The sequence below is a fragment of the Phocoena phocoena genome, chromosome 15 (assembly GCF_963924675.1).
Source record: "Phocoena phocoena chromosome 15, mPhoPho1.1, whole genome shotgun sequence".
NCBI classification, from domain to species: Eukaryota; Metazoa; Chordata; class Mammalia; order Artiodactyla; family Phocoenidae; genus Phocoena; species Phocoena phocoena.
Window position 1 is genome coordinate 65,688,206 of NC_089233.1, and position 13,352 is coordinate 65,701,557.

The 13,352-nt window shown below is 49.5% G+C and overlaps 1 protein-coding gene and 1 non-coding gene across 3 annotated transcripts; one reads left to right on the plus strand and one right to left on the minus strand.

The window, feature by feature from the left end:
* Window positions 1-4,316: 4,316 nt before the first annotated feature.
* Window positions 4,317-13,010, minus strand: GHRH (growth hormone releasing hormone). Of its 2 annotated transcripts, none has more exons than XM_065892964.1 (5): window positions 12,943-13,010; window positions 8,975-9,075; window positions 8,573-8,677; window positions 6,434-6,553; window positions 4,317-4,455 (listed from the first exon to the last, which is right to left on the minus strand). In XM_065892964.1, the coding sequence occupies exons 2-5, from the start codon at window positions 9,052-9,054 to the stop codon at window positions 4,440-4,442; spliced, it is 321 nt and encodes a 106-aa protein (XP_065749036.1). In that variant the 5' UTR covers window positions 9,055-9,075; window positions 12,943-13,010; the 3' UTR covers window positions 4,317-4,439. The 2 variants fall into 2 exon arrangements, with proteins under 2 accessions (XP_065749036.1, XP_065749035.1); XM_065892963.1 differs by having other exon boundaries at window positions 12,832-12,985.
* TRNAR-CCU (transfer RNA arginine (anticodon CCU)) lies at window positions 7,988-8,061 on the plus strand. Its single transcript has one exon. It is a non-coding gene; the product is annotated as a tRNA-Arg (tRNA).
* Window positions 13,011-13,352: the final 342 nt, after the last annotated feature.

A 13,352-nucleotide genomic window follows, 5' to 3' on the forward strand; every position in this document is an offset into this window, starting at 1 on the left:
GTCTTTGCTTTTGTTGGGACAGGCGGAGGAAAGAGATGAGCAGGTGGGTCTGGGGGAAGGAAGGGGGGGCTCGGGCTGGCCTGGCGAAACCACCATTCAGCAATCTCCTCCTTTGTTCTCCTTCCTTGGCAGGTTCTCGGCCAGCCCGCTCAGCTTGGTTGAAGTGGACCGCGGCCCTCAAAGGCCAGCCTTCTCTTCTGAAGGGGGCTTTTGTTGTCCATTGTTGGTATTGTCTCCTCCACGGAGCCATGGTGGCCCCCCGCAGAGCCTTTCCCACGCTTCACATTCTTTCTTAGAGGGCAAACTGGGGGCTCCCAGAGAGAGCAGGTGGTCTGAACCGGGTGAAGCCCCGAGCTGGCTTTACAGCCCTGGTGTGGGAGACCGGCCCACGGGATGCGGGTCCAGCACTGTGTGTGCCAGGTTGGAAAAGGCCGGAGATGGGACTGCTCACCTCTGAGTCCCCATCAACTCTGAGATGCTACAGATCTTCTCGTACTTTTAATCCAGACACACATCCCATCATCCAGATGTTTCACTTTTTTTTCTTTTTTTAGGTTTAATCTACTTATAGTAAGATGCACAAATCTTAAGTGTATAGCTCAATGAATTTTTACATCTAACTACGCTAGTGTAACCATTACCCAAGTCAAAATATGGAATGTTTTGATCCCCTCTCGGAAAGTTCAGAGTCTAAGAAGAGGCTATGTGTGGGGTGCTGTGTGGTGGTGTAGGTGATGTGTGTGGGTATCTGGCCCAGGTAAAACTGTTCATGAATAGAAAAAGTTGGGTAATCACTGACGTAGGTACATCTGGTCAGTGGCTTCAGCTCTCTGCTTCCCTTTGTAGCAAAACTTCTTCAAAGAATTGTCTCTACCAGTGCTGTCCAATAGAAATGTAATGCAAGCCCCATAGGTGATTTAAAATTTTCTAGTAACCATAACAAATAAGTAAGAAACAGGTGAAATTCAATTTTAATATATTTTATTTAACCCAATCTATTCAAAATATTATTTTAACATGTAATCAATACATAAAACGTTACTGAGATATTTTGCATTCTTTTTCCATACCGTCTTTGAAATCCACTTAAAGCACATCTCAGTTGATATTAGCCACATTTCAAGTGTTCAGCAGCCATATGTGTTCAGTGGCCACCATATTGGGCAGCCAGGTCTATACTCACCAGCTCTGACTCCTCTCCTGCCATTTTCTCTTTTTTTTTTAAAGATTTTTTGGATGTGAACCATTTTTTTAAAGTCTTTATTGAATTTGTTACAATATTGCTTCTGTTTTATGTTTTGGCGTTTTGGCCACGAGGCACATGTGGGATCTTAGCTCTCCGACCAGGGATCAAACCTGCACCCCCTGCATTGGAAGACGAAGTCTTAACCACTGGACCGCCAGGGAATTCCCCTACCATTTGCTCTTGAACCCACTCGAGTCAGACTTTTGCCTCCACCATCGACCCAGTTTGTTCTTGCCAAGGTCATCAGTGGTTTCCATGGTCACTTTCATGTTCAGTTCTCAACTGCCTTGACCTATCAGCGGCATTTGGTACCGTAGATCATTCCCTTCTCAAAACGCTTTCTCCGGTTGGCTTCTGGAATTTCTCTCTTGTAGTTTTCCTGTTATCTCACTGCCTGTGCCTTCTCAGTCTCCTTTGCTGGTTCCTCATCTTTCCTCCAAGCTTTCAATGTGGGGTGCCCCTCGGTAGTCCTTGGACATCTGCTCTTTCTGTTCCTCTTCTTTAGTGATCTAACCCACTCTCCTCACTTTAATGACCATCTAAAGGGTGACGGCTACCAAACCAAACCGGCTGACCAGACCTCTCTCCTGGCTCCAGACTTGTACACCCAGATGCCTACTCAACATCCTCACTGGAGCCTTTAAGGGGCGTCTCAGACTCAGTATGTCTAAACCCAAACTCCTAATACCCGCACCCCCCACCGCCAAAGCTCGTAAATGGCAACTCCATCCTTCCAGTTGCTCAGGCCAAAAACTTTGGAGTCATTCTTGACTCCTCTCCAATCCCCACACCGTATCCATCAGCAAATGAGTTCTACCCTAAGAATATATCCAGAATCTGACCCTTTCTCAGAGTGACATTAAATACAAGTCAGGGGCTTCCCTGGTGGCGCAGTGGTTGAGAGTCCGCCTGCCGATGCAGGGGACGCGGGTTCGTGCCCTGGTCCGGGAAGATCCCACATGCCACGGAGTGGCTGGGCCCGTGAGCCATAGCCGCTGAGCCTGCGCGTCCGGAGCCTGTGCTCTGCAACAGGAGAGGCCACAACAGTGAGAGGCCCGCGTACCGCAAAAAAAAAAAAAAAAAAGTTACCATTAAATACAAGTCAGATCACGTCGTTCTGCTTAAACTCTGCGATGGCTCCCATCTCACCAAGGGTGAGATTTTTAAGTCCTTACCATGGCCTCCAAGGCTCAGATGAGCTGGCTTCCCGCTCCCTCTTGGCCTCCTTTCCTTCACCCACAGCCTCGCTATGCTCTAGCCGCACTGACCTTCTGCTCCTCCTCCCTCCACGCTCTTGCCTCAGGGCCTTTGTGTTGGGTTTTCGCTCTGCTTGGAATGTTCTTCACCCACATATTGTCAAGGCCAACTCTTGAGGGACTTTACTCAAATGTCCCTCATCAGAGAGGCCTTCCCTCACCACCACACCGCATATATATTCACTAGAGATAAAATAATCCCCTCCGGCACTCCCATCCCATTAATTTTTTTCCCTTTGCAATCGCCACCATCTTACATATTCTATACATACGAACCTTCAAGTCGTGAGCTTTCAAAGATGTGAACATGCGTTTGTATGTCCAGTCACGTAAGTTAGTTGAATTGTCTGGCGTACATTGTCACGTGTGTGCATCCTCTATAAGTGGTTGCTTTTTTATTTTTTTATTTATTTTTTTGCGGTACGCGGGCCTCTCACTGTTGTGGCCTCTCCCGTTGCGGAGCACAGGCTCCGGACGCGCAGGCTCAGCTGCCATGGCTCACGGGATCAGCCGCTCCGCGGCATGTGGGATCTTCCCGGACCGGGGCACGAACCTGTGTCCCCTGCAACGGCAGGCGGAGTCTCAACCGCTGCGCCACCAGGGAAGCCCGGTTGTGCTTTTGTGTACTTTGCTGTACAGTACTATACAGAGTACAGTAGTTCAGTATCTTTGTTTCAAACGCAGGATGTCCCGAAGCAAGCGTAAAAGCAGCAGTGATGTAGCTGGTACGGCTAAGAAGCGCCAGCTGTGGTACGGTACTACTGTCCTTTTCAAGGTACTGTACTGTAAAAGTTAAAGTGTTTATTTTTTTGTTGTTTGTTCTTTACGTATTATTTGTGTGAAAAGTATTATAAACCTATTACAGTACAGTACTCTATAGCCGATTGTGTTAGTTGGGTACCTAGGCTAACTTTGTTGGACATAAACGAACAAATTGGGCTTACGAATGCGCTCTCAGAACGGAACTCTTTCGTATGCAGGGAACTTACTGTATTTACTTGTTTTTATTATACTTTCCCGTTTTTTTTTTAACATCTTTATTGGAGTATAATTGCTTTACAATGGTGTGTTAGTTTCTGCTTTATAACAAAGTGAATCAGCTATACATATACATATATCCCCATATCCCCTCCCTCTTGCGTCTCTTTCCCACCCTCCCTATCCCAACCCTCTAGGTGGTCACAAAACACCAAGCTGATCTCCCTGTGCTATGCGGCTGCTTCCCACTAGCTGTCTATTTTACGTTTGGTAGTGTATATATGTCCATGCCACTCTCTCACTTCGTCCCAGCTTACCCTTCCCCCTCCCTGTGTCCTAGAATATAAGCTCTATGAGATCAGGGACTTTGTTTGCTCACAACTGTATTCCCAGTGCCTAGAACAGCACTTGGCACATAGTGGGAGCTCTAGAAATATTTGTTGAATGAATCAATGGTATTGCTCATAGGTGAACAAAGTCACCAGTGGATGAAGGATGACTTTCGCCCAGAGTAGACAAATATGGCTAAGAGCCCGGTTCTGGGCTGGACCCCCTGGGTTTGAATCCCAGCTCTCTCCTTGCCAGCAGTGACTGTGGCAATTCAGTTCACCCTTCTGTGCCTCAGTTCCTCGTCTGTGAAATGCAAAGGATGCCAATACCTCCCATTAGGCTGTGTGAGGAGCGCATGAGATTCTACACGTGAAGCTGCCCGGCTGACACTGAGTGTTTGGTAAGTGTTAGCTTTTTTTTTTTTTTAATATCTTGTAATACCACTTTGGGAAATGTAACTATGTAAAACATGAAAAATTAGGTTGAAGATAAAAGAAAAATGGAAATGCAGACCAGTATGGGGGAATTTTATTGTATTTATAAAGGAAAAGGTAGGTCAGAAATTAAATAGGATTAATCGGATGCTGTTGTGTGTCAGCTGCAGGGAGCCGGAAACATATGCAGAATCTTCATCCTTGGGAAGTCCTGTCGCAGAAAGGAAGATAAATCTCAGTCTGGGGGCACTGGAGTAAAGGCAAGATGGGACAGGACACCTGGAATAAGGGTGATGGAGACTCCAGTGTTAAGACTGACTATGTGGGTCCCAAAAGGACCTCGGTCTTAGCCCCAGTTCTCCCAACCTACTCCCAGTGAGATCCTGGGCAGTCACTTGCCTGTGAAGAAGCTGCTTCTAATCCGCAGACAGGGTTAGATTAGGTTATTCTTTCCAGCATACACGTTCACCACACCCTTTACATCTCTTACCATTTATCACACATTAAATAATCCACCGTACAAGTAATTAATTTCTGTCTGCCTCGGTGTGTTATAAATTCCATGTGAGCAGAGACCACGGCTGTCTCATCCACGGCTGTCCCCCCAGCCCAGAGCCTGGCCATCTTTGGATGATTTTTAAGGGATGGGAAGATGGATAAATCTGAACTTGTTACCTTACAGGACTGTTATGTGGACACAAAGTGTGGTGAGTGCAAAAGGAAGCCATCTGCCAAATCATTCTACTCTGAACTCTTAGGGTGTAAGAACTCATTCTGCTGTTATGTTTCCTCAGGCCCACTGTGATGTCCTGGTATTTGCAGCAGTTGAGCTGGAGCGGGAACAATGGCTGGAGCAGCCCCCAGGCCCCTTTCTGCTGCTCTATGACTTCGAGCTCTGTGAAGCCTCTGGCTTTTAACCTGCAGGAACAAAGCCTGCATTCTTAGGACTTGGCCCTCCTTAGGGCCACTCTGCCCCACTGGGGCCTGGTGGGAGTCATAAAGCAGGTGAATGATGACCTAATCCCAGCGTGAGAGGCACAGGGGAGGCATTATTCTTAGGGGCATTTTTTTAAAAGAATTCTAGCCTTTGGGACCTTGGCGGTGATTGGAGCGAACCTACTCCCTTCACAGAGGAGGCAACTGGGAAGCTGACTTGCTCTGTGCGGAGAGTTGGCTGCAGAACCAGACCTGGGCCTCAGATGTCCATCCCGCCTCCCAGGCTGGTTCTTGCCCCTCCTGCACTCTTCCTGTCACCCTGCTGCTGCTTGCATCTCCCAAGGACTGTACTTGGTGAGATCTCTGAGCTCTTGGTGTTTAATTAGGCTGGGAAGAAGGTGAGGGGGCACACGGAGAGCTCTGCTGGGAACTGAATTTGCTTAATAGTTTGGTCCAGAAGTGCCTGGCAGAGTCGTGCTGGGACACGTTTGTGCTCACAGTTCAAAGTCAGGCTCTAAAATATAGCCATTTCTCCAAACAGTCGTGTCATTTGGGGAAACTGTCTGCGAAGTGGAGTTCATGTGAAGCACTCCTGGGAAGCAAGGCAGGTCTTGGGCCTGCCTGGTCCCTGACTTGGGACCAGATGCTGCCCCTTCTTTGCCTCAGTTTTCCTCCTCTGTAAAATGGGAAAACTCATTCCTGATCTCCCCTGACTCCTACTGGGATTGTGGGGGTCAGGGAGAGGGGAACTGACTGTCACTCCCGTCTCTCCCTCTCACGAGCGCTGCTCACACTTGTCCACCCGAGGGTGTTGGGAGGGGCTGGTCTTCCTTTGGCTTTACAGTTTTATGAACTTGGTAAGGGATCCAGGGCACGCCTCCTACTACATCAGCATCAGAGTCCCCTGGGTCCCTTGTTAAGATGATTTAGATTCCTGGATCCTATCCCAGAACTGTTGAGTAACATTTCTGGACACAGACACCGAGCCTGGCCTCTGGCTACACACTGGAGATACAGCAGTGGACAAGACCAGTCTCTGTCGCACATTTTCTCCCCTTCTTCCGGTTCTTGATGTGTGGAAGGAGGGACCCCATTCCCAGTTTGCTTGGTAGAGCCCCACACCTTTGGAGATGAGGAGTTTCTTTCCTTTTCCAGCCCACGCTCTGGGAAAGAAACCTCTGAGGTCCCTAAACACACACACATGCACACATGCACATGCACGCATACACACACACATACACACGTATTCCCACCTGTGCTCCTGCAGCAGGGTCACCAGGATGTTCTCCAATGCCATCTGCTTTTGGTCTGCCCACATGCTGTCCACCTGACGGCCAAGCCGTACCTTTGCTCCTTGCTCCTGGTTTCTCTCTCTATTCGATTAGAAAAAGAGAAATAACTGAGGTTGCTACTTGAATAGGACGCAGAGAGGCCTGCGAAAGGCCAGGGCAAGGTTAGCAGAGCAGGGTGCCTCCCTCTGCCTATTCCAATATCTGGCATAGACTCTTGCACCCAACTGAATTAGACTCAGCAACGTTTAAGAAGACAGTATCTATAGGAGTGAAGACAATAGACTATGAAACACATATCTTCCTACAGACGACTTATTAATTACAAAGGAGAAAATGTTAAGTTCACAGAGGAGAAGCCTGGCAGACATTATGCTAACCAAGTGATCAAAGTTACCATCACCAGTGGGACAGATTGACATCATGTGCCGCCTGGTAGGATGCACTGAGGACGCAACATCACTTCTGTTGCATAACATGAATGTAATCATGAGAAAGCACCAGGCAAGTCCAATATGAGGGACATTCTATAAAGAACTGGCCTTTACTAATCAAAAATGTCAATGTCACAAAAGACTGAAGAACTGGTCCAGATTAAAAGAAACTAAAGAGACATGACAACTATGATGGCACCTGTGATGCTGGATTGGGTCCTGGATGAGGAACATCCAGTTGGGGACAACTGGTGAAATTTGAATATGGACTCTAAGTGATAATTATACTGTGATTATGTAAGAGAGTGTCCTTTAATTAGATACTAGGAGACACACAGAAGTACTTAAGGATAAAGGGTCATGATGACTGCAATCCACTCTCAAATGGCTCAGCAAAATAATAATAATACGTACCTGGGTTTGTGTGTGTATGTCTCGATACAAAGTAAGCAAGTATAATAAAAATATTAGGAACTGTTGACTACAGGGAAGGGAATGTGAAAGCCCTTTGTACTATTGCTGCAAGTTCTCTGTAAGTTTGGAATTTTTTCAAAATAAAAACTAAAAAGTGGGGCTTCCCTGGTGGTGCAGTGGTTAAGAATCCGCCTGCCAATTCAGGGAACATGGGTTTGAGCCCTGGTCCGAGAAGATCCCACATGCCGCGGAGCAACTAAGCCCGTGCGCCACAACTACTGAGCCTGCACTCTAGAGCCCGCGAGCCACAACTACTGAAGCCCACGCACCTAGAGCCCATGCTGTGCAACAAGAGAAGCCACCGCAGTGAGAAGCCCATGCACCGCAATGAAGAGTAGCCCCCACTCGTCACAACTAGAGGAAGCCCACGCGCAGCAATGAAGGCCCACCGCAGCCAAAAATAAATTAATTAATAAATTTTAAAAAAACAAACAAAAAACTAAAAAGTGTTCAGGCTGTAGAGTCAGGCTGTTTGAATGCTAACTAACTCTGCCACTCTTTGGTGTGTGTCCTTTAGAAGCTATTAATGTAGCTTCTGTACGATGGGAGTAAGAGGACCTGCTTTGTAGAGTTGTTGGAAAGAGCACATAAGAAACTAAGAATAGGGACTTCCCTGGTGGTCCAGTGGTTAAGACTTTGTGCTCCTAATGCAGAGGGCCCTGAGTTCGATCCCTGGTCAGGGAACTAGATCCCGCATGCTGCAACTATAAGATCCCACATGCCGCAACTAAAGGATTCCCACATGCAGCAACTAAGGGTTTTCTTGCCACAGCTAAAGATCTCGTGTGCTGCAACTGATACCCGGCACAGCCAAATAAATAAATAAATACTAAAAGAAAAATAAAAAGAAACTAAGAATAATGGCTAACACTACCAAGGGCTCACTCTGTGCCCAGCACTGTGCTGGGTGTGTGTAAATGTCCCGGGGTAAAGGCTTTGTTTCTGGCAGAGCCACAGTCAAGTGGTGACTACCACTGGTGTTGTCACTGTTGGAGCCCATCACAGGGACAAGCACATAGTAGGTGCTCAGTGATCATTTATTAGTTAAGCGTAAGCTGAGGTTTGACATTGGAGCCCTTCTGCTATGGCGAGTCCAGAAATGACAGATGCTGTGCAAGGGGAGAGACCAAACTTGGTCCCTCCAAACCGCGATGCACTTGGGGTACGGGAAGAAGTTACGAGAACGTCAGCTCACCCCTGCTGCCTGCTCATGATGTCCTGGAGAAGCTTGCGGGCAGACAGCTGGGCCAGCACCTTCCGGTAGCTGTTGGTGAAGATGGCGTCTGCGTACCTCGGCATCCTAGTGGAAGGAGTCAGAGGTCAAAAGGCAGGGTGGGAGGCCCAGGAGGGCTGTGCTCACGGGGTCTCTATAAGGTCCTTCTGTGGCCTGTCCCCAGAGAGAGCTGGAACTTGGGCTGAGTGACCTCTCTGGGGCTCAGAGTCTGCCTCCCTCCCAGAGATGAGCAGTGGAGGCTGCCCGAGGAGATAGCTGGGGACCAGCTGGTGGCTTGATTCTGCACCCCCTAAGTAGCAACCCTGACAGGGCTGGCTTTGGGGTGGCAGGAATACAGCAGGCCCTGTTGTCAGGACTGCTTACCTGAGGGGCTGGGAGGGCGGGGAGCCGTGGGAGCCGCTGCTGAGGGTGAGGGTCACGAGGAAGAACACCCAGAGCAGCATCCTTCACCCCTGTGCTGGCACCTGGGAAGTGACAGACAGGAAGAAAAGGTCAGGTGAAGCCATAGCCACTGGGATGTCTTTTGCTGGGTGGGCCCAGCCCTGGGCTTGGCTCCATGCAAGTTTGGCCCTTGTCTTTTGGAAGCTGTCGGGTAGGAAGAGGAACCCAGACACACCTGGGTTCAAGTTCTGCCTCTGACAGTCACAAGCTCCGACCTCATTTTTTCCATCTGTAAAATGGGCATGATAAGGCTACTCTGCTGACCTCACAGGGTTGAACGTAAAACGAATGATAATGGTGAAACTGCCCCTCCTTGTAAGGCCTTATACATGGGATTCAGGCCTCAGCAAGGAATAGGGGAGGAGCAAGCACCTTCCCCTAGTCACCCAAGTCACCCACCAGCCCAGTGTGGCACTGACGGTATTGAACAGGGCTAACAGCTGAGGCTCTGAGTCAGACAAATCTGAGTTCACATCTGGGCTCTGCCATCAGTAGCTGTGCATCCAGGACTAGCGGCTTCTCCTTTCTGGACCTCAGTTTCTCTATCCATAAAATGGAGTCAATAACTACACCTACTGCATAGGGTCCTTGTGAGTATGAGGTGACATGAGGCACCTGAAGTGAGCGCTTGGCACGTGGGCAACTCTCCACACACCTCTGGTCCGACGACCTAATGCTCAGGGAGCAGGCTGTCCTGATTTTGTGAGGAGTCGGAGGAAAGGGAGGAAGGCTATACATCTTGCTCCAGATGCTTAGATTTTGCCCTGGGAGAGACCAGGGAGCCTGGGGAGCCCATGAGGCAGAATCATCTCATAGATCATGTAATTGTTCTTCATTGGGGCCTGCTGACACCGTGCTCGGCAATTAGGGGAAGAACAGCCTACAGGGAGAGAGCTGCCTCGGCTGGGGTGGTGCCACTACTGTCAGACCACGGTGTGGAAATGGCTGGCCTCGGAGTGACTCAGCCATCTCAGAGTTGGGTCTTCTCGTCTCCCAGGGGCACCCCCTCTCAGCAGGATGTGCACTCCATGGGGATACAGACCCCTCCGGAGGCTCTGCCAGCCCCTGAGAGGGCAGGACCCCTCATGTTCCACCAATCTCCCCACATCACTCCATTTCCAGCTGGTCCTGCTGAGGAGGGGTTTCTGGCAGGCAGGGCCAGCCCTGAGGGAATCCACTTCCTTTCCCGGACTCACTTGCCCTCTCAGGGCATCACCCCTCTTCTCCCAGACACCGGGGTCTCGACTAACCCAGGGATGCCCTGAGACTCCAGGAAGCACCCCGGGGACTGCTCAATGCTGCCCGAGACCCCTGCACCTCCAGAGCTGGAGGGAGCAGCCAGCCAGGCCTCAGTCATCAGCCCCTCTTTGACGTGCACCCCTTCATCCTCTCCGCCCAAAGACAATGCTCCAGTTTCAGCTCAAACACTTGCTGCTGGTGAGTGACAGGGAGCTCACTAACTCTAGGAAAAACTGTTAGGAAGTTTTTCTCGTTGCACCAAGTCCAAGTCCCCTTATCCTGCAAATACTTGTTAAGCGTTTACTATTCTGCTAAGGACTGGGGCTAGAGAAAAGATGAGACCGCGGTGTCGGCCCCACGGGCTGCCCCTTTGACATCCACCTGCCGTGCCTCCCAGACCTTCATCAACACGACAAGCCCTTTAGATGCGTTTTGCATCTGACTTAGAACTTGGCCCCCCAGACCAAGGATCTTCAGTCTTCTGTCCTCATCACACACTATCACACGTGGCCCCCCTTTCCCGACCTGGTCCACTGCTGGAGTTTCCTAAGTAAGGAGATCTTTGGAGGCAAAGGGGTCTCCTTGACATGACCACCGTTCTTCTGTCTCCCAGCTGCATCCTGGGCTTTCTCGTCTCATTTCCTGCTGATCTTGTAATGACCTGAGCACATCCAGGCCCCCAGTCACCTCACTCATCTCTCCGAAGCCCGTGACACCTCACCCCCTCCAGAGCGAAGCCCTAACCCCTGTTTTTGGCCTAAGCTCCACGTCAGCCTCCCCACCCGCTGCCCCTTCTCCCAGGGCTGGCACAAGTGATTCCCAGCCCCTGTGCCCAGCCGGCCCGCACAGCCCACCCTCACACTCGCCCTCAGGAGCAGGTATCACGACCTCCAATTTTACAGCCAAGGAAATGAGCCCAGAGAGGAGAAGGGCCTTTTTCCATGGTCCTCCATCAAATTAGTTTCGGAGTGGGCACTTCAGAACGGGCCTCCTGATCTGCACGGCGGCCTCTCAGAAACAAGCCCTTATTCACGAGACTCCCTATTCATGGGGTGCTTCAGAATTCATCACCTGCACATGGGAAATGGTTCTGAGAAGACTGAAAGCTTTTGCTCTTTGTTACTGGGTCTCTGGGGAAGAAACAAGGGGGACAAACAGGAACACCTGCTTGGTTGGCGTGTCCCTGTGCACATCCGATGGTTTTAGGGAGTTGAAAATAACCCTACAGTGGCAGACTTTGGGGGGCAAGTCATAGTAAATCCAGTAACCCGTGGTCATGCAGAAGGAGACTGGGCAATCGCATGATCTGGTCAACCAAGAGGCACAAGATTTGCCATAAACTGCTTGCCCCAGGGATGGGTCAAGCCACCACTGTAACCTCTGGGGTATGAGAACCTAACCCATGGGGTGGCAAAATCCCATTAGACAAAGAGGGAAAGCAACAAGAATTATCCAGTTTCTGGTACGATGAGAATAGAGGTTGTGTCACTAGGACTAAAATAGCTGTTGGCAGACATCTTCCACCTGGCCAGTCTAAGGAGCTAGAATTCACTGAATTAAATCGAGCACGAGTCTGAGAGCACCACTGACACCCCCTTGATGGCTCCGAAGGCATTTTCGGGGTTATCATCTATCATTATGAGTATCAGTTAACTCTCCACAGCGCTTACAAACTAATTCTGTGGTGAGATATATTTGAGGTCATCTGGATTCAGGATAAATGGGCATTTGATTTACATCAGTTGGCACTTCTTGCCAGACTTCATGCCAGGATTGCTAAAGGAATTCTGCAGACGAAGCTTCAGCTAACAGCAGAGGTCAGGTCTCAAGTGCCAAACTAGCAAGGCCATGTTTGAGCTCCTGGAAAAAAATCTTTTACCTTTCTTAAATATTCTGCTGTGTAATTTAAGAACCCCAAAGCATTGGCATCCTGATTCAGTTTATAAACTCTTTCACCGATAGGGTTCCAAGTCGAAGGAGATCTAAGTTTTTCGTGAGGAAGCATCTTGAATGGTCATTCAAAAGAGTGACACCCCACCTCCTTCCAGAAAGGGTTTGAGATGGTTTATGGTAAAAGATACAAATACTTCAGGACCATTAAAGCCCGGGTCGAGAGACGAGCGTGGGGGGAATGGAGTGCTCCAAGGATAGATAATTGTGTCTAAAACCTAGAGTAAGGAGCGCGGCTGCAATTGAGCAAGACAGCAAAACGTTATCAATTTCCAGGCAATTATGCTGAATCGGTTCTGAGCGATCGGTGCGCGGTATTGATTTGCACAGCCACTCGGTTCCTTTCTGGTCCATGGCAGAATCCCGTGCTTGACAGGAGAATCTAGCCAGGTGATGTCTTGCCCCAGAAGCCCACCTGCACACCCTCAAAGGAGCACTGAGACCTCATTTGCCCCAGACAGACACCTGGCACGTGTCTGCTGCCACCTCTCCAGGGATGGAGGTCCACGCATTTGAGATAACCTCAAAATGACACCCACCGACAAAAGCATATTCCAGAGGCCCTAGCGAGGGGCCTAAAATGTACTCACCAGTCCACGGGCAAAGAGGATGGCAGTGGCCTCTTGGATGTGGTGTCTCTGAGTTGCTCTCAACTTTCGCACCCCCATCCAGCCCAGCCCCCGGGGCCGCCCCCCTCTCACCTCCGAGGTGATGGGTCTCCCTCTGCTCTGAGACGTTGCTCCAGCTCCACGGGCCCCGCGCTCGGCGTTTGCTCCAGCGGCTGTGTGGCGCTCCCATCATTTATACCTTCATTTTCCCGAGCGTTGCCGGCGTCAGAGAATCAATTACTCACAAGTCCACCAAAGGATCATTTTTAGCATCACACTGACAAACCCTAATAGGGGAAAGAGGTTTTGCCCCTTGCAAATTAAGGCTTGTAATGAACTTTCCCTTTATCTTTGAGAGAACAGACAGAGCGGAAAGTTATATTATTCCAAGAGGCATAGAGTCTAATACTGCTCCCCTAATAATTGGAGTACTCCTTACAGTGAAACACGGAGGGTTCATTTATTCTCTGAGATAAATGAGCCTTTTTAAAAGTTCATATAAT

Coding starts and splice junctions, on each gene's coding strand:
- GHRH (XM_065892964.1), bottom strand. CDS start 9,054: ATGCTGCTCTGGGTGTTCTTCCTCGTGACCCTCACCCTCAGCAGCGGC. Junction 8,678..8,974: donor CCGCCCTCCCAGCCCCTCAG/GTAAGCAGTCCT, acceptor TCCTTCCACTAG/GATGCCGAGGTACGCAGACG. Junction 6,554..8,572: donor ATCATGAGCAGGCAGCAGGG/GTGAGCTGACGT, acceptor CTAATCGAATAG/AGAGAGAAACCAGGAGCAAG.